Source organism: Mustelus asterias, chromosome 25, assembly GCF_964213995.1.
Source record: "Mustelus asterias chromosome 25, sMusAst1.hap1.1, whole genome shotgun sequence".
Classification (NCBI taxonomy): Eukaryota; Metazoa; Chordata; class Chondrichthyes; order Carcharhiniformes; family Triakidae; genus Mustelus; species Mustelus asterias.
In genome coordinates this window covers 7965323-7990469 of record NC_135825.1, presented here as the reverse complement: position 1 = coordinate 7990469, position 25147 = coordinate 7965323, and the positions used below count along the sequence as shown (strand labels likewise).

Genomic DNA, 25147 nt, shown 5'->3' with positions numbered 1-25147 from the left:
CCTTGAAACTTGGAAAAGTAAATTGTGTCTCTCGAGCAGGTGGACACGGGGAACTGGAATGCGATTGTTTCACGTGAATTTCCAAAACGAGTGTGATTTTCCCGGCCTGCTGCACTGCTGGAGCACCAGCGGGGACCAGGTGTGAGGACCTCGTTATCGGAGACAGAGGCCGCCCCTGAAAGGTCAGGGGGTGGGTTCCCTTAGGCAGTGCCAGACTGGCATAGGGGAAGCCATCTTGAGGCTGGCAATGACCCCACTGATAGATCGGTGCATGCGCAGTGGCTCGGTCAGTACGCTTATGACAACCTCTTGGGCGTGAATTCCCAGGTGGACTCTGATGCACAGAGTGCTGGAAATCTATTCAAATTAAGTATGCGCAAAGAACGGGCAGGAAAATCCCCCATCTTCCCACCTGTTAGGTACTTAGTTTCGAGATCATCCCCAACATGCCCAGTTTATGTAGGAATCTGGAGCCACAGAAAATTAGCACCGAAGAGTTGAACATCGCTCTGCAACAGCCAAACACCCTAATGATTACTGTCTGTGAAACAATGTATTTAGTCAGTTACCTCATGTTCCTTTTCCCCTTGAACAGATTTGTCCTAGCCCTGGTGACACTTGTTATATCACCTTCAGCCAAACACTAATTCTTGCAGCCGTCCTCAGGGCTCCTACCCCACCCAAGCAATCCGTCCCCCATTAGGCTGCATCAGTATTGCTTTACAGGTTCATGCCAAACCTTAGCCCGTCACCACAAGACGCTCATTGCTCTTGCTGCTGTCTCCTGTGTTCAGGGGGGAAAAGGAACTGAACTGCCCTCATGAACCACCATTGGGGGCAGTGTGGTTAGGATTAGGAGACGGTCAATTTTTACATATTCAGTTCTTATTCATAATTTTTCAGAAGATGACAAACCATGAACTAACAGATCACCTTCTTGCTGAAGTTCAGCACAGGACAACTTGGGCACAGCTCTGTGTCACAGGCTCCAGGCTGACAACTGGGTCTACGTAAAATCATCGATAACAAAATATTCCATTTTAAGCCTGGAAAACAGCACTGGCAATGTCTCGCCAGCTAGTTAGTATTCAAAAGCAAAGCTCAATAGTCAGTGTCAAGAAGCAGTGGGTTAGACCTTCATTGCACAATTATTTGCTGGACAGCTTTGTTCATAGCTAGCGCAAGATGGATTAAGAGGATTAAAAGGATTTTTAAAAAAACCAGGAGTAGGCTATGAGGCCCCTCAAGCCTGCTCCACCAGTAAGATCATGACCAATCTGATTAGGATTTATCACTACTTTCCTGCCAGCCCCTGAAGAGAATAAATTAGCTTCTTGTGGCATGTTTCCAAATCTAGTACAGTTGTTGGATGTGCTCTATATAATTGCACATGCCTGTATATTAAAAATGTAAATGAATTTGTTAATGATCAGTACATGAGGTGGCATTTCACCCATTGCAACTCAGTTGGACTTGAACACCAGTTTCCCCCTCCTACTCAGTGGGAAACAAGCACTTATAACTTGTTATAACAAGCTCTTACCCTTCTCAATGCACAGCTTGATAGGAGTTCACATTGAGGAAAAAAATAACCATTGGTTTAAAAAAAGAGCATCTTTGTAAAAACACAAACAGAATGCAAGATAATTATCCCCCATCTTATATATATGGGAAATCACACTGGAAAATGTGTTCCTTGATAAAAATGAAGCTTACTGTTGGCTGTCCCATATCTGTAGAAGCCAAAGTCTTATGATGACAGTGCTCCTTTAGCTCATTTCTTCATTAACATTACAACAGTGTTTTCCTTTGCAATACAAGCTCCCATGTCATTCCTCCAGTCCCCATTCAAATCCATTCCCATTCACCTATCCCTGGAATAATCAGTACCAGAAACCGAAATTCCAAGTTAGAACTCTTGGCATTTCATCATCTGTTGAATCTGTCCTTAAACCAGAGCTGATTGAAGTGCAATGGTCAGTGTGATCAGGGAGCTGCCAGCTGCCTTGAACCTGCAAATGGAAAATTTACACCTCAATCTCACCTTTGAATTGCAAGTTTGCCGCTTCTTCCAAGAGCTCCTCCTTCATGCCGCTGAGAGTGTCGATGATCATGTCTCTCATTTCCTCCTGCTTCCTATTGGCTATGTTCATCAGTGACTGAAACAGCTCATTCTCCTTGTCCCTGGTGTACTCCAGCCTCTTGGGCGTGATCTGCAAGTCCCTCTGCATGTCGAAGGCCTGGTTGATGAAGATGTCCAAACAGCGGCAGTGGACACCATTCAGCACATTCGCTGCGTCCACAAGGTGCATCTGCGCCACTTGCTTGGCGAAGACGCCAATCTGCCGGAACTTCTCAAAGTGTTCTACCAACATGCTTTGGGCTTTGCTGGTGTGGGACAGCCCAGCCACAATAGGGTTCAAGTAGTCCAACTTTGTGAGCTGACGATAAAGGCAACTCTTTTCCTTCTCAGACTTGGAATTTTTCACCGAGGGCTCCTTGTCCTGTCCGGAGTGAGAGTCTGGGTGGAGGCTGCTCAAGTGTTTCGGTACCTTAATGAAGAAAACAGGAAGGGCGTGTTCTCTCATCCCCTGCAGCTCACTTTCTTCCCAGTCTGCCAAACGCTCCTCACTGATGGCATAGACAATAATGGGCAGGGAATGTCTCCAACAGTCATCGAGCTTGCCCCCTTCTGCCCCAGTTTCATGGCACGGAAGTACCAGAATATCCATTTCCTGGAACAAAGAGACAATGATTAGAAATGGGATAAAGCCATGCTGCTGACTGTGACTCAGTGTCGCGCTTCAGAGTCAGAGGTTATGGTCTTAAGACCCACTTGTGTGACTGGGGAACATGAATCAAATCAAATACTCCCATTGACAGAATCAACGTTAGAGACTCAGTCTTTTGGATGTTAATTTATTAGTTTATTAGTGTCACAAATAGGCTGACATTAACACTGCAATGAAGTTACTGTGAAAATCCTCCAGTCGGCACAATATGGCCCCTGTTCGGGTACATTGAGGGAGAATTTTGGATGGTCAATGCACCTAACCAGCACGTCACCCACTTGCTCAGGCAGATGGACATAAAATACCCCATGGAACTATTCAAAGACAACATGTGCTGTTTTCCAGGTGTCCTGGCCAAACCAATCCCACACCAAAGCGAATGATCAGGTCGTTTTCACATTGCTTGTGGGAGCTTGCCATGTCTAATGTGGCTGCTACATTTCCTACAATTGTGCAGCACCTACACTTGGAAGCAACTTTGTTCTCGTACATCATTGGAACAACTTAAGGCCATGAAAAATGCTGTACAAATGCCAGCTTAGTCTTTTCCTTTTTCAGTCAGTTTTAGCATTACTCACCTGCAAGAATATTCAGCCAAGTACGTGCATTGAAGAGGCATACAGACGCAAAACGTGAACTGTTCTGCACAGATGCAGCCTGACCTGCTCGGTTTCCCCAGCATGTTCTGTTTTTATTTCAGATTTCCAGCATCCGCAGTATTTTGCTTTTATTTGTGTGTATTAATTGTTGGAGTCGGGAACCAGCAATGGCCAGGAAAGTGTCAGATACTAGCACAATGTTGCTCTGCAAGCTTTGGGCTTCAGGCACCATAGGAATGCTCTAGGGATTCAGCTTTGTAAAAAGAGATAGATAGGGGACTGAGGAAGGCGATACTGAGAATATGGAAGGAAATGTTTAAACGCTTAACTGGGTGGTACGGTGGCACAGTGGTTAGCACTGCTGCCTCACAGCGCCAGGGACCTGGGGTCGATTCCCTGCTTGGGTCATTGTCTGTGTGGAGTTTGCACATTCTCCTTCTGTCTGCATGCGTTTCTTCCCACAGTCCAAAAAAACATGCTGGTTAGGTGCATTGGCCATGCTCAATTCTCGCTCAGTGTACCCGAACAGGTGCTGAAGTGTGGCGACGAGGGGGTCTTCACAGTAACTTCATTGCAGTGTTAATGTAAGCCTACTTGTGACATGAATAAAAAATGTTTTTAAATTAACAGTATATAGAAGAGACAGAAGCAGGTAATCAAGATTCTCTGATAGTCTGAGATGATATCTGGAGACGAATGGAATGAAAGTCGTAGGTAAAGGACGACAGTTATGGAGGCGAGCTGTCTCAGTTTTGTCAACATGCAGCTGGACAGAGTTATATAGCATCACCAACATAGTGATAGCTCCAAATATATTTTAAAGTTTATTAATTAGTATCACAAGTAGGCTTACATTAACACTGGTTATGTTCTGTAAAATTTCACAGTAATTTCATGACAAAAATTGACAATTAGATAACCCAAAACAAGATGGAGAATATATAATTTTCCACCCCTCTCAGGCAAGGAAAATCCCACAGACTGGGATAAAATTAACAGCAGAAATCATCTAACAAAAAAAAAGTGTTCTCATTATCCTGAACAGATATATAAATATTTTATCTCATACAGAGAAACATTCATGAAACCAGAGGAAGCAAACTCAACGGAAATATAGTGTCAATTCAGGACTAAGTTGTTGGCCTCCCATTCCTTCCTGCCATTCCATTGATTCTTGACCAGACTCACGTCCTTTGAACAATTCATCAACTTAATGACAAACATGTCCCGTAGCTGGGGCTTGGCCTCCTGTCCCTCCAAGGTCTATGTTGCAACCACCCACGCCCACCCCACCCCACCCCCCCCGCATCACCCATCCACACTGAACTGTGCCCCCAACCATTCCTTCGAACAAAGCCCCGAATCAAGATGACAACAAAAAATGATTTGGGGAGGAGTACGGGAGAAGGACCCTGCATCCTTGGTAGGATAGGGCACAGTCATGCAACGCAAGGTGTTTGTGCAAACATTCAATTTTGTGCACATGGTAAAATGAGAAAATAACTTCCCCAATTTAGTTATTTTGAGCATCATGTTTGCAACCCACTGCCACAACGAAAGGGAAAAACCCACAAAGAGGAACAAGGAACGAGGATCTAAGAGGCTCACTTGTTTCTCGGCGTTTCTTTGCAAATTATACTTGCCACAAAGCCAATTTTCTCCTCCCCTCGCTGAAGCTTGCATTCTTGCTTGGCACGGAATGCCTTTTGGTGCCAGTCCTATGTGGTTATTCTTCACAAGAAAATGGACAGAGTACTCACTGCCCAGGCCGAGTGACTGTTACTTGCTGACAGAAAGGATTGAAAGTTATTAATTCACTCAGGCCAGCATTTGTTGCCGATCTGCAAGGTGGTGGCAAGCATCCTTCTTGAATCGCTGCAGTCCATGTGGTGAAGGTACTCCCACGGTGCTCTTCGGTCAGCAGCTCCTGGATTTTGGCCTCGCCACAATGAAGAAACTGCAATCCAGTCAGGATGGTGGGGTTTTGGGAGGGGAAGTTGCAGGAGCAGGTATTCTCATGCACATGCAGCTCCTGTACAACTGAAGCATAATCTCCCTACTTTAAAAAAAAAATCAATTCCCCTCACAATAAACAATGACATTCAGTCAGCTTTCCCAAATACTTAATATTCCTCTATGCTAAACATAGGTTGATTGCCCAAAACCCTCAGGATCTAATTTAAATCTCATGTCCTCACCCTCATTCTCCGTAACCTCCTCAAGGCTTAAACCCTCCCCACAAAACCCAACATGGTTTTGACTTGAGTGTCTGTGCATTGTTCTTCCCTTCCGTGCCTTCAGTCACCCAAGTGTCAACAAATTGCCTCCTGCACAAGCCTGAATACCAAACTATTGGTCACCCCTCCTATTCCAGCATCTTTGTTTTTTTATTATGCTCCTTCAAAGCACCTTCAGAGTTGTGACATTAAATGTGCTACATAAACGCAGGCTGCTGCGTTAATGAGGCTGGACTGAAAAGAAAGCCAGTATTCTTGAAATGAGATATTCATTCTCTGCAGATTACTGCCAACTCTAACAACATCTGTCATCATCAAGTAATATATTACTCTAAATCATTCCCCAGAGATGATACAAGCTGGTAAAGATAGATTTCACAACCATATTCCTGGCCAATCTTTTATTTGTGGGATGGGGCATCGCTAGCTGGGCCAACGTTTGCTGCCCATTCTCAATTGCCCTTGAATTGAGTGGCTCGCTAGGCCATTTCAGGGGGTACTTAAAAGTCAACCACATCGCTGTGTTTCTGGAGGCCAGACATTAGAAACCCAGATGGGTTTTTAAAACAACAATCAACAATGGTTTCATGGTCATCATTAGACTTCCAATTCTAGATTTTTATTGAACTCAAATTTCACCATCTGCTGTGGTGGGATTCAAACCCTGGGTCTCCAGATTATCTGTCCAGTGACAACACCGCTACGTCACTGCCTCCTTTACTCACCCCGAAGCCTCTGCTGCCCATAACCTAACAGACAGAGTCCCATTCACCCTTCATTCCTGTGCTTTCAGATCTAATGTTCATTCCTCCCCATCTTCAACTTCTTCCAGCCTTTGAAGCCCTCCAAGATCTCAGCCCTCGTACAATTCTGGCATCTTATGCACCATCGATTTGAGTCTTTCTACTGTTGGTAGATGTGCCTTGATGCCATGCCAAGCCCTGGAAGACTTCTCCTTGAACTTATTCATATGTCTCTCTCTCTCTCCTCCAAGATGCTCCAAAGTACTTGGACCAAGCTTTTGGCTACCTCATGTAGTTCAGGTTCAAAATGTTGTTTGAAAATGCTACCGTGAAGCACCTTGCAATGTTTGACAACATTAGACTGCTTTATAAATGCAACTTATTATATATTCAGTTCAAGTGGGCACTACATATAAATTTTACGCACCCACAATTTACACTTCAATGAAATCGTCATGATAGCAAAGCCATCTCACTCGAGGAAAAGAAAACATTGCGGTACTTGAGGACATAACACTAACAAAGGACTCGGCTTACAAAATCCTGGAACTGTATCCATCAAATCTTAACAATCCAAGAAAAACCACCTCCTATTTCGAACATTCCTGAAAAAAATGTACTTGCATGAGAGGAAAGTAAATGTTGAGTGGGAGAAACTTAAATCACCTGATGTAAATACAGATTTAAAAACTAAAGCAAACCGTGAATATTGCTTCAGACAGTAGTCAAGCTAGCAGAACACAAAAAAAATTGCATATCAAACCAAGACATGGAAGTATTTTATTCAGAATACCGTGATAAATATTTGGACTACACTCTGGCAAGCAGGCTGGATACAGAATGCAGTCAAATTCTAGACTGGGTTGGTGGACACATTAGAGGAACTATTGTCAATGGGCAAGTTCACCTTTTCTTGTCTTGAAGTCCTCCAGAAACGTTGATATAGTGTCTTCCATCTGGATTTAATAGGATAAAAGCAAAATACTACATATGCTGGAATCTGAAACAAAAACAGAAAATGCTGGAAAACCTTAGCAGGTCTGACAGCATCTGTGGGGGGATAATAGAGTCAATGTTGAGTCTGCATGACCCTTTGTCAGAGCTCGGACTCAAAATGCTGGTTCTATTCTCTCTCCACAGATGCTGTCAGACCCGCTGAGATTTTGCAGCATTTTATGTTTTTATTGGATTTCAATAGGCTTGTTTGAGTAGTTAAATCTTGGAGAAATATTACTGAAATGATTCTGAGAAGCATCAATTCTATGACAGAGCTGTTTGAGGGTCTGTTGTGATGAAGTGTGCAAATGATATGTATACATATTGTGTGTTTATAGATGTTTCAAAAGAATCTTTTGAAGTTGTGTTTTTTTGACAGGTAGTCAGTACTTCTGGGACGAATACAGCTCAGATGCTGGGAAGCAGGATAATTACTCAATTCAACCTTGCAAGTGGTTATGTTCAGTGGAGTTAATGGACTTGTGTTTCGCTCAGTTCTCCTGGGATTTCAGATTACTGTGATTGACAGGGTCATCTGATGTTGTGGTTTAAGCGCAGTCCTGGATCTGCAGCAGAGAGAGAAACAGGCTTTTGCAGAAAGGAGTTGGAGTATGGCTGTCCTGGTTAGGGGAATTCTGCAGGAGGCTTCTGAAAACTCTACATCTCTCTCAAAACTCTAAGGCTGTCAACATTGATTTTGCTAAGTATATTGGTGATAGCCAACTATATTTAAAGTGGGTTTTAAGCCCCTAAGAAGAATGTTGCTTATTTGGAACTGATGAAAAGAAATGACTTTCTAATTTATGTTTAAAGATGGCTCAGCTGTTAAGAGTAAGTCTGTTTCATTTTGTTAGAGTTATAATTGAACTACATTACGAACAAAGCTTATTTTGATAAGATCCCTAATCTGTCAGTGGAATTACTCCTGGAACAAAGCATCCTTTGCTCACATTTATGCCAAAATAGAACAATTGTCGGGGTCTAGTCTGGCTTCACAATATACCTTGGGGTTGTGGTCTGGGACGGGACCGTAACATGGTTGCATGAGCTTTCTACTTTGCTGGGATTATTAACCTTGCCAGTCTACTAATAAAGTTCCAAGGGGCTCAATTGGTCAGAACTAAAAAAATTCATTTTGATCATGACTGATGATCAAATTCTGATCCAGCCTTTCCTCCCCCATATCCCTTCATCCTTTTGTGGTTTGCATGAGCTCTCTACCCCATTAGTCACTTCTCTTGGTTTGAATTCAACTGTCCCTCTGTGTTTATTCCTCTAAGAAATCATTCAGGTTTTGACCCCCGGCTGAATGATTTCGAAGAAGAATAAACCCCCCCCCTCCCCCCCCACCTGCCTCTTCCATTACTGCAATTTCTGCATTCCAGATGAGATGTTAATCCAAGGCCTCATCTGCTTTCTTTGGTGGATATAAAAACATTACTTTGGAGAGGAGTGGATATGTCATCCCCAGTTCACTGGCCGATATTTATGCAGCAAATCAATGCAATGAATCAGTTTATCTCATCATCATCACGTTGCTATTAGTGGGAGCTTGCTGTGAAAGGGCTGACAGGTCCTCAGTTTGCATCTCTTCTGAACCAGCACCTTATTAGAGTGCTGTACCCCCTCATTACTACACTGCAGAGTTAGCCCAAAGCAAGGTAAGTGATACTGACTGAGACACAAGGGATAGCCTCACCAATTCAAGGCTAGATACCTTTGCTGAAATACCACAACCAATTTGATTTTTTTTCCCCCCCCCAAAACTTGCATCTTCACCGTCAGCGGAGATGATATGCTCAATTCTTCAGATGGGGTTTTTGGACCATAACCTCTACACTCATGCAAGAATGTTAATGCTGCGCAAGGGTCAATATAGGCCAGTTATGGAACCAAAGATCTTAATGGTTAATATTCCTCAGTGCCATACCATGTGCAAGATCTGCATTTTGAGTCATGTGTTGCTCTGCACTAATAGAGTCAGAGGTTTACAGCACGGAAACAGGTCCGTCGGCCCAACTTGCGCAGGCCGCCCTTTTTTTTAAAAACCCTTAGCTAGTCCCAATTGCCTGCATTTGGCCCATATCCCTCTATACCCATCTTGCCCATGTAACTGTCTAAATGCTTTTTAAAAGATAAAATTATACCCGCCTCTACTACTACCACCTCGGGCAGCTTGTTCCAGATACTCACCACCCTCTGTGAAAAAATTGCCCCCCTGGACCTTTTTGTATCTCTCCCCTCTCACCTTAAACCTACACCCTCTAGTTTTAGACTCCCCTACTTTTGGAAAAAGACATGGACTGACTCGCTGATCGATGCCCCTCATTATTTTATAGACCTCTATAAGATCTATAATAATGTGCATTACAGTCAACATCAGAAGCACATCTTCTCCGAAACACTGAACACCCTATTTGCCACAACAAATTAAAAATTAGAAAAAACTATTCATCTGGCAGACCCACACACAACGCCCTGCCATGAACTCAACCTCAGGTGAACATGCCTAAATCCATGGCTCAACTTCCAAGGCCTCACTTGCAATCCCCTTCCCATCAACCTTGGGGATGGTGGAAGTGAATGCTTCGGGAATCTTCAAGTGATAACTGAATGAGTAATGCTCAGGCTGAATTCCAGACACTCGTACTCTTGAATATAGTTCAGAAATCCCCACGTTGAATATTCATGAAGCTAGTACACAGCAAGAGTAGAGTGACACTGCCAATTCATACTGGACTGAGACTTGGGTCGCGGGAACGAAAGGATGTGTAATTTTATCCAAGCGACAATCTCAAGATGCAGCACAGACTGAAATTTTCAAACTACAACTTACACTACATTAGTGGAAAATTTCTCTAATCCAGAAGGAAAAACATGTAAAGCATGAAAACAGGGGCAAAAATAAAGAGAGAACTTTAAGCGTCTTGAGGTCTCACCAGAATTCATCTCAAATTGCAAGCTAAATCTAACAGAAAATGTACAATGACATGTTTCAGTGTTCAGCAGTTGACGATGAAAAAAATATTTGAAACATTCAAAAATCTCTTGAACCTTATCACGATTGGAATATTCAAAGTGCTTCATTGGAAATTAAAATCATGCTGCAAAAAAAAGGATGCAGATAAAACAAGCTTTAATCAAATGAAAATTCCTTTAAAAAGGAACTATTAAAAGCCTGGCTAAATTGACCGTGGCTTTGGCAGCTCGAGATTGAAGGGAATGAATGACTCCAGTCTAAACTGCTCCTACAAAGGAGGCAGTCACTGGTATCTCCAAGTTACCACGTAGCAAGCCTGAAATGGAATTCAAACAGCCACAAATAAATAAATCTAATTCTTCAAAGCTGAAGGAGTAACCCAGGCAGATGATGAACTGGAATGTGGTGTTTGGTTTAGTTACTTATGGCAAGAACTGGTTCACTCAGCCAGGATAGTTTATGCTCTTTAGTTAGTGAATTTTGGCTAGTTTCAACAGGATTGCTAAAACAGTGCTTGGCGCTTCTTGTTTTGAGAGGGAAGCAAAATAATCAGCCCGGGCTCCTGCCCACTTCTTTAGTTACTACTCCTCGAAATGTGTGCACATCGTGCACCAGATTCCACTGCATTGAAGCCATCCTCCACTTCCTCGTCCTCTTCCCCACCGCACCCATCTCCCCACTTCCTCAGATAAGCACCCCAATAATGAGTCCAGGCTCGCACATGAAGAACTGTCCTTGGGGTGAGAACGTGAAGGATAACCAGTGTCGCTGGACTCAACACGTCAGGGAATCCACCCCTTCATCAGATCACAAGGCAATTGTAGACAAAGGAGGATCACAGTTCCATAATGGTTTGCGAACCTGAAATTTCCTCAGTCCCCCTAGTGTAGAGTCTAGTTATTTCTTAAATGCATCCAAGGATTCTCACCTCCCTAACATGAAGTCCATTGATGTGTTGCTCAGTGTGAAGAAAATGATATCAGTCCCTGAAGTTACTAGCATTACTTCAACTTTGTACCCCTTTTCCCCTGCTCCCATGATGTACCTACAATACCCGAGAAATATTGTTTCCTTACAATATGCTGTAGCTCCAAGGTTGTCATCTCATACCTCCAACCTAGGCTCAAAAGCTTGTGTTTTTAGTCATCCCTTGTAGCTCAAGCCCTCACACTACAGCTCACCCTTGCTACTCTTCTTTGCATTGTCCCCAGCACTTAAATGTCTCCTTCATTTCTGAGGAACAAGAACTAGACTTGGTATTTCTGACCAGTGCCTCTGGCTTAAATTCCACTCTCCTTTTGTTTGAGCAAGTGCATGTCCAAGAGAAGATTCAGAGGTTTGTCAACATTTCATTCGTGGCTCTTCTATCATTTATAGAATATTTATTAATTTCAATCTAATGTGCTTCACACACAAATGAAATCACTGATTTACCTAAATATTTATTTTGTCTAACTCAAGTATTTATATTGCTTCCCCCAATTTGATTGCCCCTTCCAATTTGGCATCAGCAAATTTAACTACTTTGCATCGAATTAGAGTCTAGGCCATGAGGAAATGGTCAACAGTTGTACTGCCATCAAGCCAGAAGACATCCAACTCAGTGCTTGTCACCCATCCTGACTTATCTCCCCCGGGTATTTATTGCTGTCTATGATTCAAAAAGTTTGTTATTCCATCCTATTTACACAATCAAAATCCTATCAGAAACCTATGCACACTCATGTTCCACTTCCAATCAAGATTTTTTGATTTGATTTACTATTGTCACGTATTAGTTTACGGTAAAAAGTATTGTTTCTTGCGTGCCGTACAGACAAAACATACCATACACAAAGGAGAGGATGCAAACTGATGTACACCGATTTGATTTGTCACATGTATTAACATACAGTGAGAAGTATTGTTTCTTGCGCGCTATACAGACAAAGCATACCGTTCACAGAGAAGGAAAAGAGACAGTGCAGAATGTGTTACAGTCACAGCTAGGATGTAGAGAAAGATCAACTTAATGCAAGGTAGTTTTATTCAAAAGTCTGATGGCAGCAGGGACAAAACTGTTCTTGAGTCGTGTCCTCAGACTTTTGTATATTTTTCCTGACAGGAGAAGGTGGAGGAGAGAATGTCCGGGGTGCGTCAGGTCCTTGATTATGCTGGCTGCTTTTCCGAGGCAGCGGGAAGTGTAGACAGGTTCAATGGATGGGAACTGGTTTGAGTGATGGACTGGGCTTCGCTCACGACCCTTCATACTTTATTGCGGTCTTGGACAGAGCAGGAGCCACACCAAGCTGTGATACAACCATCTGTAAAAGTTGGAGTGTTGAAGTGGTCATGCCAAATTTCTTTAGTCTCCGGAGAAAGTAGAGGTGTTGGTGGGCTTTCTTAACTATCGCGTCCGCATGGAGAGACCAGGTTGCTGTGATCTGGACACCTAAAACCTTGAAGCTCTCGACCATTTCTACTTCATCCCCATTCATGTAGACAGGGGCATGTCCTCCATTATGCTTCCTGAAGTCGATGATCATCTTTATTTTGGCATTGAGGGAGAGATTGTCACCGTTGCACCAGTTCACCAGATTCTCTCTCTTTCCTGCACTGTCACGTCATTGGTTGAGATCCGACTCACAATGGTGTCATCAGCAAACTTGAAAATCGAGTTGGAGGGGAATTTGGCCACACAGTCAGAGGTGTATAATGATGTCTTTCATCATGACAACACAAGTTAAGAACTCACAAGAAGTTGCATTAACATAGTAGCTTTTACTTAATAAAAAGACCCAAGATGCTTCACAGGAGCTTAATGTGCCAAAATGTGCTCTTACCCCACACATAAGAGAAGCAGAGAAGCAGCTGCACCGTGATATTATCAATGCACTAGTAATCCAGAGACCCGGGATAATGCTCTGGGGACCTGGGTTCAAATCCCAAAATGGCAGGTGGTCAAATGTAGATTTTTTTTAAAAATCTAGAATTAGAAGTCCAATAATGATGGTGAAATACATCACTCAGCTCAAGGGTTATTAAGGGTGGGCAATAAATGTTGGCCAAGTCAGCAATGCTGACATCCCATGGATGAATAAAAACATAGAAACATACAAAACAGAAGGTCAATCAGCCCTTCGAACCTGCTCTACCATTCGTTATCATCATGACTGATCATTCAACAGCCTGATCCCACCTTCACCTCCCCCACCCCCCATATCCTTTGTTGACCCCCTGCACTCTAAGTGTAATACGTTCTTGAAAACATACATTTTCGCTTCAACTGTTTCCACAGGCTCACTACTGTGTGTGTGTGAAGAAATTCCTCCTCATCTCAGTCCTAAAAGGTTTACCCCTATCCTTAAACTATGATCCCTTCTTCTGGACACACCACCACAATCGCCCCCCCCCCTCCCCCACCCCACCCCACCTACCCCTACCGTGACCCCAACATCCTTCCTGTATCTACCCTGTCTGGTCCTGCTCGAATCTTACAGCTATCAATGAGATTCCCTGCCCCTCCCCCCGCCAATTCGACTGAACTCCAACAAATATAATCCTAACCGACCCAATCTCTCCTCAAACATCAATGCAGCCATCCGAGGGACCAGTGTGGGAAACCTTTACTGCGCTCTCCACAGCAACAATCTTCCTCACTGCCTGCCATTCGGACGAAGGCCCATTCATTCCTACTCTGTTTCCTGTCTGTCAACCAGTTTTCTATCTATCTCAATATACTACCCCCAATCCCATGCACCTGAATTTTAGATGTTAATCTGTTTGGTGGGACTTGGTCAAAAGCCTTCTGAAAGTCCAAATAAACCACATTCACTGGCTCCCCCTCATCAACTCTACTCGTTCCAACCTCCAAGAATTCCGGGAGATTGGTCCAACATGCTTTTCCTTTTGTAAATCCATGCTGACTGTCCAATTCTGCCACGTTTTCCAAGTGCTCAGCTATAAAATCTTGGATAATGGACTCTAGAATTTTCCCCATGACCGACGTCAGGCTGACTGATCTATAATGCCCTGTTTTCTCTCTACCTCCATTTGTAAATAGTGGGGTTACATTAGCTACCCTCCAATCTGTAGGAAGTCCAGAGTGCACCGAATTTTGGAAGATGACCACCAATGCATCCACTACATCTAGTGCCACTTTCTTAAGAAAAAAATCAGAAACTAACACCAAGCTAAAAAAGGATATTCTGACAGGTACTCAAAGGTTCTTTTTTAAATATGTTGAGGTGATTTAAGGAGTGAGTTTCAAAGCTTCTGGTCCAGACAACTTGTGGATCAATGCAACTTGGTGAATGGCAAGATACAGAAAGTTATCAATGAGCTCAAATTTATGGGAGAGAGGCTGGTCAGAGCACTGGGAATAATTTGAGAGTGTTGAGAAAAAACTTGAAATGAAACTTTTGGCAGCAAATGGGTGATACTCGAGAAGTGGAAGGAGGCAGTGTTTGTGATAATAGGACAATGGGGTCAGGAGCTCAGCATCCTATTGGATGCAATGCTGAGCTTATGAACTGCCTGACTTAGCCTAAGGCAGTTACCAGGAATAAACGATGGAATCTGGAAACCAAACGAGTTTGAAGGTTTGAATAACACACTTTCATTCTCTACGACGTTTAACCGGACAAAAGTTCAACTGATTCAAGGCTGGAATTTGAACCAGCAGCTGGAAACAGGGTCAGCGAAGAGGTTGAGGGGTGGCAATGAGGTGTGGGGGGCATTCCCATGTTTATTGGCTTGTAGAGATCAGAGGAAGATGCAAGCTTAAGGCATTTACATAATAGAGATTTGACTGACTCGTCAGTCATTTCTGTTGCTGCTTGTTGGATGAACTAGCAAAGTATTTGAGAAAACTCGACTTCAGAGTTCTCCAGATCATACGAAACAAACCCTCAATTACCCATTTCCTGAAAACTCCAAACTCGTCAATATTTATTCTACTAACACACAGAACAGATGATCCAATCATCTAACTCATTCCAGCTGTTGGGTTCGACCAGCATTCAGATTGGCTGCCACATTTTCAACATTACACTGAGTATATTTCAGAAAATATTCAATTCACTGTAAAAGGCTCAGGAATGTTGTGTGGTTGTGAAACGTGCTACATAAACACCAGTCCTTGCTTTTAATAAGGAGACATGGCACCACATTCTTTCCTCTCTTGCTAGCTGGTCTGCTGCAGGCAATGAAATCTTGGCAAATGGATTCTGCTTGCAAATTTCCAATGACCAAATAACTCACCTCAGCAGCACCCAAATAAGTCAAATTTATGGAGGTTCAAGGGCGATAAGGGATGAACAAGAGGAGGGGTTTTAAAACGGCTGGAGTTGATACTGAGCCAGGAGTGACATCAAACAGCAACGCTGGACTGCACACCGCCCAACAGAATTCCTCAAACTGGTGAGAAACTCATCAAGGAATTTTGCACATTTCCAGAAATAGCTGCTGTTCAACCCAAGGTCCTTCATCATAGGGATGACAATTGGCAGCTCACTGTTGACAGTCTGTGCTCTCAATTAATATGCCAACACCCAAACAACCATACGGGAGCAAGGCTTTTAGTAAAGAAAAGAACCAAATCCTACACTTTGGATCGCACTATCTCATGGGTTACTCTGCCCTACATGCCCAAAGACATGTGGGTTGAGAATTGGCCTGTTGAGTCACACAAAGACCCTTGGCAGAAGCTCATGATGCTCAGTTGACATCAATCCCGAATCGAAGGACAGCTAATGATGACAATTACTGTCTCCATTCATTCAATTGTGTCTTCGTACTCAGCATATTAGGGCGGCATGGTGGCAAACACTGCTGCTTCGCAGCGCTGGGGACCCGGGTTCGATTCCCGGCTTGGGTCTGTGCGGAGTTTGCACATTCTCCCCGTGTCTGCGTGGGTTTCCTCCGGGTGCTCCGGTTTCCTCCCACACTCCAAAGATGTGTGGGTTAGGTGGATTGGCCATGCTAAATTGCCCCTTCGTGTCAGGGAGATGAGCTCGAGTAAATGCATGGGGTTTTGGGGATAGGGTCTGGGTGGGATTGCGGTCGGTGCAGACTCAACGGGCCGAACGGCCTCCTTATGCGCTGTAGGGATTCTATGATTCAATTCTAGGAAAGAGACTTTGCAAGGAGGCAGAAGTATTTTGTTAAGCCTGGGTAAGGTTCTCTGTCTGAGAGTCATTGCAAACTCAATGGGCTGAACAGCCCCCTTCTGCACGGCAGGGATTCTACGGATATACGCCTCATGACTGAGCACTTATAAAATCTTCACTTAAAGAGAATAACCTCCTCTTACTCCGTCTCAGTTCCTTTTACATTTCCCTTATTAATGTTTGACGTTCAGCCTGGATCTCATTTGAATTATCAAACTGACGTCGGTCATACACACATCTGTTGATGTTCGGCTGCACATTCAAATTCAGCCGATTGCAACACCAATCATCCCTCAGTTACTTAGTATTCTCTCTTACGAACAGTGTGTGTGTCTGGGCACACTCAACCCAGTTTCTACACATTCACATTGCAAGACCAGCCAACAGCACATGGATATTTGGTTTGGAAAATAGCGAGTCTCACAACGAAGAACCACAGGACAGAGTTTTACATAACAACGCCACAGCAATTGTTGAGGGCTCAATGTTTCAGTGGGAGCCAACACTAAAGATGAAATGTCCCACAACGTAGCACAACAGCTTTCATTTCAACAAGGCCACAAGTTCGTAAAACTTTCAAAATCTGACGCAAAAGTTGGTAACAACACGACTAAGCTCAGACAAACATGGTGAATTGGGGGGGTGGGAGCTGCATGCCGATTAATTTTAATGAAGGATGGGGTAATGCAGCCAATATACAGAACCATAGAACCCCTACAGTGCAGAAAGAGGCCATTCGGCCCATCGAGTCTGCACTGAAAACAATCCCACCCAGGCCCTATCCCCACATCCCTACATATTTCCCTGCTAATCCCTCTAATCGACGCACCCCAGGACACAAAGGGATAATTTAGCTTGGCCAATCAACCTAACCCACACATCTTTGGACTGTGGGAGGAAACGGGAGCACCTGGAGGAAACCCACACAGACACGGGGAGAATGTGCAAACTCCGCACAGACAGCGACCCAGGCCAGGAATCAAACCCAGGTCCCTGGAGCTAATAGTCAATATGCACATCCTTTAAGGTACAAAGTCTTTGGACCGTTATTTGATGCAGACCATGGTTACTGTTTTTTAAATAAATATATTCCAACTTGGAACACAGGAGTCTGGCTTTCCTAACACTGATATTTGAAACTTTTAACATGAACTACTTGAATGTTATTCATGTGGAAGCTGTGCCAAGTGGCCCCAGAGGTGTTGCAATGCGTGCAAGGATCAGGAACAGAAACAGCTGGAGCAGGCAACACATGGATTTTCAAATGACTCAGTCTTTTTTCAGGAAATTTAACACATTCGGACTGCAGCACCACCACATGTACAATTAAGGACTACAGACATTCAGCTGGTTTTGCAACTTTATGGTCCACACCCACACCCTTCCTCCTTCAGTACATTCCCACAAGCACTCAAACAAGGCTAATCACTATTATAACTACAGTTCTTTTCTTAAGTATTCAGGATGTGGAGACAAGCTTAACTCGTTCCTCTCACCCACCGAATCTGTGCAGATCATGAGTTTCAGATCACAAAATAACCACCAAGTTTAATTTTGAAAAACGCAGATTTAAACCATGATCATTCCTAATAACATCTTTTAAAAGGTCACCTCTCTGCCACTGTACATTCCCTGTAATAGATACAGGGATGATGAGCTCTCTCATAGCTCGACTACGCAATCGAGGAAGGTCTAGACAACAATGTCCTTTCTGTGCTAAGTTAGCTGACATCAAACGGGAGAGACAAGAATAATCAGCAACTCTCCCCTTCACTGTACTGTAAACCTGCGGGAAAGTAGGAGTGTGCTCGTGAGCAGACAGGACAGGGCTCCATGTGTCTGCAATGTCTCTTCCTACAAAATAAGCACCATGTTGACACAAGAGCCCACGTTAGGTGGTGTGCTAAGTTACTGTGGGCTTGCAAACACCCATGAACTGTACTCCAGCCTGACAGCCTGCACACAGCAAACTAAAAAGGAGAGAAAATTGTGTGGGGAGACTTGGGGGCGGCTGAAAGAATTCGAAGAACCTAGCGCACATACAAAAATGTTATTCTGCGTTTTGGTTTTAAAAGTACACTACTTGTGTTGAAGACGTCAGCAAACAACAGAAGCACTGTTACAACTGTGTCAAGAATGACATGTGGCTGTTGACAGGTACCAAGTGTTGCTTAAATGGAAGCACTAAAGTCTGAACAAGGGAGGGAGGCTGAAGGTGGCAGGGAATAAACAAAAACTTGAATGTTAATAGTTGTTTGGTAGCGCAAAATTAGAGCACTGCTAAATTAAAAACTTGTTTTGCCTGCAGTCATCAGGACATTCGCAAGAATAAAAATCCAAGAGAAACAAATTTATGGTGCATTAGAGTATTGATTGGTTGGTAAGTGATTGATAGAGGCATTGCCATGGCGAATGCGCTTATTACTGATGAGCTGCCAAGCATAGTTGGAACTCAGGCACCTTGACTATGCTTGGTCAAGGCATTGCCCTGGGAAATGAGCCAGCAAATGGCCATCACTTATTTTGTTTCGGTGAAACGATTGCAGCGAGTGCACGTGTTGAGTCTACAAAGAACAATGCCCTCTTTATTCATATATGCAGCTTCCAGTACACTCACACGCTACACTACAAACCCAACTGACCATCTTAAATTGGTTGTCAGAGTAATTCTGAGCACTGCAGTCTGGCGCGTGTGCGTACGAGAAGCTACATATATTAATACACAGGGCCCTGTTCATCACAAACAAAGGTCTTTTGCACACATTTATTTTGTTTAGCTGGAACAAGCACAGTGACAGCCATTTGCTGATTCATTCCTCAAATAAATGCCTTGACCAATGGCACAATTAATACCTGGTTTAAGTTTCCAAAACGTTCAGCAGTTAACTCTCAATCACTATCAACTAGGGCATTTTCCATGGCAATCTCTCGACCAGTTTACTTGCCACCCAATCAGCACTCTTTTCTCATGAAGCATAAATTTGCTGTCTCCTTTGGATTTGAATTGTTGTGAAATAACTGGAGCACAAATCAAAAAGCTACAACAAACAATCTTTTTCAGCAATGTATGTCATGACACTTAGAGTACCGGACATACTGTACAAGCCCAATCAATTTCTTCACAGCCTGACTTTCAAGGTCGGCATAGACCTACGTAGTTTTTAATTCCATTATTTTGATTGAGATACGATGATTAATTAATTTGCACAAAGTTCATGGCGATTTTCAGTCTGTATCCGGACACACGAGATAGAGCACAGACCTAGAATTTCTGAAACTGTTCCATTCCAAACACTATTCAAGACTGAAATGCTGAGCTCGTTTGTGTGTGGGGGTGGGTGGGGGGTGGACCACCATTCTTTCCTACTTTGTGCGCTGGTACAATTCGGCACCTTACTTGGAATAATGGGGCCACGAACTGGGATTTTTTTATGCTGGCGCTCTATCCACATATTAAATCACTTCTCCATTTCTTCCAAGTGTTAATCTCTATTTACAATGCGCTGCCTGGGAGGGTGGAGGCAGCGGGATGCCTCGCATCCTTTATGAAGTACCTGGATGAGTACTTGGCACGCCATAACATTCAAGGCTATGGACCAAGTGCTGGCAAGTGGGATTAGGTGGGCAGGTCAGGGCCTTTCAAGCATCAGTGCAGACTCGATGGGCTGAAGGGCCTCTTCTGCACTGTAGTATTCTGTGAAAAGTTAACTTACCAGTAGGACTACCAGAAACACTAACACTAGCCCATGTTTTACCTTCAGACTGCCTAATGTACCTAATTGTAGATAGAACATAGAACAGTACAGCACAGAACAGGCCCTTCGGCCCACGATGTTGTGCCGACCTTCATCTGAAACCAAGATCAAGCTATCCCACTCCCTACCATCCTGGTGTGCTCCATGTGCCTATCCAATAACCGCTTAAATGTTCCTAAAGTGTCTGACTCCACTATCACTGCAGGCAGTCCATTCCACACCCCAACCACTCTCTGCGTGAAGAACCTACCTCTGATATCCTTCCTATATCTCCCACCATGAACCCTATAGTTATGCCCCCTTGTAATAGCTCCATCCACCCGAGGAAATAGTCTTTGAACGTTCACTCGATCTATCCCCTTCATCATTTTATAAACCTCTATTAAGTCTCCCCTCAATCTCCTCCGCTCCAGAGAGAACAGCCCCAGCTCCCTCAACCTTTCCTCATAAGACCGACCCTCCAAACCAGGCAGCATCCTGGTAAATCTCCTCTGCACTCTTTCCAGCGCTTCCACATCCTTCTTATAGTGAGGTGACCAGAACTGCACGCAATATTCCAAATGCGGTCTCACCAAGGTCCTGTACAGTTGCAGCATAACCCCACGGCTCTTAAACTCCAACCCCCTGTTAATAAAAGCTAACACACTATATGCCTTCTTCACAGCTCTATCCACTTGAGTGGCAACCTTTAGAGATCTGTGGATATGGACCCCAAGATCTCTCTGTTCCTCCACAGGCTTCAGAACCCTACCTTTGACCCTGTAATCCACATTTAAATTTGTCCTACCAAAATGAATCACCTCACATTTATCAGGGTTAAACTCCATTTGCCATTTTTCAGCCCAGCTTTGCATCCTATCTATGTCTCTTTGCAGCCTACAACAGCCCTCCACCTCATCCACTACTCCACCAATCTTGGTGTCATCAGCAAATTTACTGATCCACCCTTCAGCCCCCTCCTCTAAGTCATTAATAAAAATCACAAAGAGCAGAGGACCAAGCACCGATCCCTGTGGCACTCCGCTAGCAACCTGCCTCCAGTCCGAAAATTTTCCATCCACCACCACCCTCTGTCTTCGATCAGACAGCCAGTTACCTATCCAATCGGCCAACTTTCCCTCTATCCCACACCTCCTTACTTTCATCATAAGCCGACCATGGGGGACCTTATCAAACGCCTTACTAAAATCCATGTATATGACATCAACCGCCCTACCTTCATCAACACACCTAGTTACCTCCTCAAAAAATTCTATCAAATTTGTGAGGCACGATTTGCCCTTCACAAATCCGTGCTGACTATCCCGGATTAATCCGCATCTTTCTAAATGGTCGTAAATCCCATCCCTAAGGACCTTTTCCATCAATTTACCAACCACCGAAGTCAGACTAACCGGTCTAATACCATATCCCTGGCATTAATGCATTAATACCATATCCCTGGCCAACATGATAGCACTCACACAGTTCATCAGCTTACTTAATTTTGCCATTTCTTTGGCAAGTGCCGTCTTTCCTAGCATGTTTACTCCGTGGTTCAGATTCACTAATTTTTCAACAATGGGAACTTAAAGACAACCCAAATACCGTACTGCAGACACAACTGAAATCTTAACAACAATGAACAGCCAAGTGCAACCATTCCAGTAAGCAACACGGGACGTGTTCCCCAATCTTTTCTTCGTGATTCTTTTCCTCTAAAACCACAGATAAGTGAACATCTGACCTACAATTTGGATCATGTTTTGCGTGGATGAGCACATTCAAATGGTAAAGACATGAATGGTGGGATGTTACTGTCGTCCAACCACTGTCACGCCCTGGCATCTGTTTCTTTGCCCTCACCCCAATTTACCAAAAATCTTTTCAATTTCATTCACACCATGTTGCATGGTTATTAATTGTTATAATTTCAAACAGACAGACGTGTGAACGAAAGAAACAGAAAATTAGGAGACTTTTTTTTTACCGCATTCGACAAACTGTTTTGATCTGGAATGCGCAGCTGAAATGGTTGTAGAAACAGATTCACCACTTATAAATGGGGAATTGGATAAATACTTCAAGTGTAAAATGCAGAGTCAGGTCTACAAGGAAATGATAAAAATGAAACTGCAAACTTCTATTTCATGCCAGTTGGCTTCAAGGTTTATACAGCTATGACCTGATCAATGCTTTAAAAACCTCACGCCAATGCCAAAGCATTGTAGCATCAATCAACAATCTTAATAAACAATGTCTGAAGTCAGCTTAGATCCAGGTTTGTTTATTGTCAGAAGTAGGCTTACAGTAACACTGCAATCAAGTTGCTGTGAAAATTCCCTATTCGCCACACTCCGGCAACTGTTCAGGCACACGGAGGGAGAATTTAGTATGGCCAACGCACCTAACTAGCACGTATTTTGGACTGTGGAAGGAAACCCACACAGACACTGGGAGAACGTGCCGACTCCACACAGACAGTGACCCAAGCTGGAAATCGAACCCTGGTCCCTGGCCCTGAGAGGCAGCAGTGCCAACCACTGTGCCACCCATCCAGAGATGACAGAAAAGCTTCCCTTTGTTGTTTTGAAAAGAATACTTGAAATATGAAACAGCTTTCAAATAGAAATACTGCGTGAAGACAAATCAACAGATGGAATGGAATAAAGGCAAATTTCATAGGCTCACAATGACACCTCAAACAACTATTTAGTTGCTCCAAGTTAATGAATGTGATGATTAACCTAAATAATGCATGGCGAGTACTCAAATCCTTGAACTTTTTTACTACCTGCTAGCAAGGAGAACAGTGAACAGTGAATTTCACTAGGTATTCTGTCGATTCATACAGAAACTGAGCAGTTATAGTTACAGCAAATGAAAAACAAGCAACTTTCTAACCCTTCATTTGCATACATACTGCACCAATCATAGCAGAATTTTTTTGTCCTTTCTTATCCAATAGAAGACCATCTCCTTCATTAGCGTAATATGTCAATATATCTTGAAGTGAAAGTTGAAGCCTGAAGGTAGTGTTGGCTCAGAGGGGAGCCAGGAGGTCACTTGCATCAGACAACCGTGATGACATATTGCACTGTTAACTGGTTGGTTTTCTCTACATGTGGTGCATGGCCTGAATTTTCTGCTTTTGTTTTAATACGATACTTATTGCTCCACGTCGCACAGTGCAAACTGATCAATACTGGATGCTGCAACACTCCAACAGCCACACTGCATCACTGAATGATAAAATTAAAGCATGTTCATTCCAAAGGATAGCTATATAATGTAACAAATACACAATACCACTCCCACTGTGAAATGAACATAGCAACCCCACCCACATTCTGAAGTGCCCTAAAAATAGTCAGGTGTTAAAATATTCTATTTACACCCGAGTTCACACCTAGACATTTCATTGAAAGTTCTGCATTTAACACAATGGAATTCTTAGCAGCGAGGGAAAGGGAACACACACAGGAGACGGAACATCTTGTACCATGTGTCTGAATCCAGAAATTTACAGGACCAGTTTCTAACCCTGTGCTCCATTAAAACAAGTACTAAGCACCGTTCCCCAAGGACTATTAGCTTCTTATTATGCTAATCCCTTGTGTAATTTCTCAAACATTCAGCAGTATTTTCAAGAAGCAGAATACCTCCGAGTTGATTCAGCACAAATAGATACTTAAATAAAGATTAATAGTAGGCCATTTGGCCCATCGAGCCTGTTTCACCATTCACTAAAGTCGTGGCTGATCGGATCATGGCCGTAAGTCCACTTTCCTGCCTGCCCGTCCTCCACACCCTCAACTCTGCTGCCGATCAAAAACCGAAGTCAGCCTTGCATGCAGTCAATGACTCAGCCTCCATTGCTTTCTCTGCGCTGTAATGTTCGAATGTTCTAAACAGAATTCCAGAGGCAAAAGACCCTCTGAGAAAATAAATTTCTCCTCATCTCAGTCTGAAAACTGAGACTCCTCACTTTGAAACCATGCCTCCAATTCTAGCTGCTCCAGGCACGAGGAACTTCAGTGTTGCGGAGAAGTTGGAGCTGTTCTCCTTGGAGAAGATTGGGAGATTTGATAGAGGTATGCAAAAATCACAGGTGGCCTAGGCAGAGCAGACAGGAAGAAACTCCACTGATAGCAGGATCAAGAACACAAACTTAATATAATTGGCAACAAGTGGTTAGGATCTGGAATGCATTGTTTGAGGGTGTGGAGGAGTCACAATCAATTGAGGCTTTCAAAAGGGAATTGGATCATGGTCTGAAGAGGAAAGATTTGCAGGGCAACAAGGCAAGGGAATGACAGTGGTGAATAGCTTCTTCAGAGAACCAGAACAGACGTGACAGGCCAAATGGCCTTCTTTCAGTTGTAACCATTCTATGATTTTAGCTTTAAGAACCCTGTGTAGATGCAAAGGAGTTAAAAAGTCGCACCCTACTCATGGTTCAGTCACCCAAGTCCCTGTATTATGATAGACTTCTTACCCAACCCAAACCACACACCGAGGTTAGGCCAGTTGTTTCACGACAAAAACGGTAAGTCCACACAGACTGCAGAAGCTCGCTATTAACTCATCAATTAGGAATGGGCAATAAATGCGAACTTAGCCTGCAACACCTCCATCCAATGTATGAAAGGTATATTATGGTAAAGACGCGAGACCATTTCTGAATAAAACCATGATCAAATTTTAGCCAAGGGCACAGTCAAAGAATAATCTTTCATTTGAATAGAGACACAAAGAAACATGAGAGTCATACCACCTGCTGATAATTCCATTCGTTTACAGGGAAGTCTGAAATTATTTCTTCATTTGTACACGCAATGTGCAGTAATTGAATTGAGAACAAATTGGGTATTAGATCATTTGACATAAAGAACAAAGAAAGTTACAGCACAGGAA

General features: G+C 43.4%; 1 protein-coding gene across 3 annotated transcripts in view; it reads right to left on the bottom strand.

Moving 5' to 3' along the window:
* Positions 1 to 25147, bottom strand: part of dstyk (dual serine/threonine and tyrosine protein kinase) — a 106954-nt gene that overhangs the window by 50152 nt on the left and 31655 nt on the right. For all 3 annotated transcript variants that reach the window (XM_078242052.1, XM_078242053.1, XM_078242054.1), the window contains exon 3: positions 2045 to 2735. In XM_078242052.1, coding sequence (XP_078098178.1) covers positions 2045 to 2735 — 691 coding nt within the window. The remainder of the gene's footprint in view (positions 1 to 2044; positions 2736 to 25147) is intronic.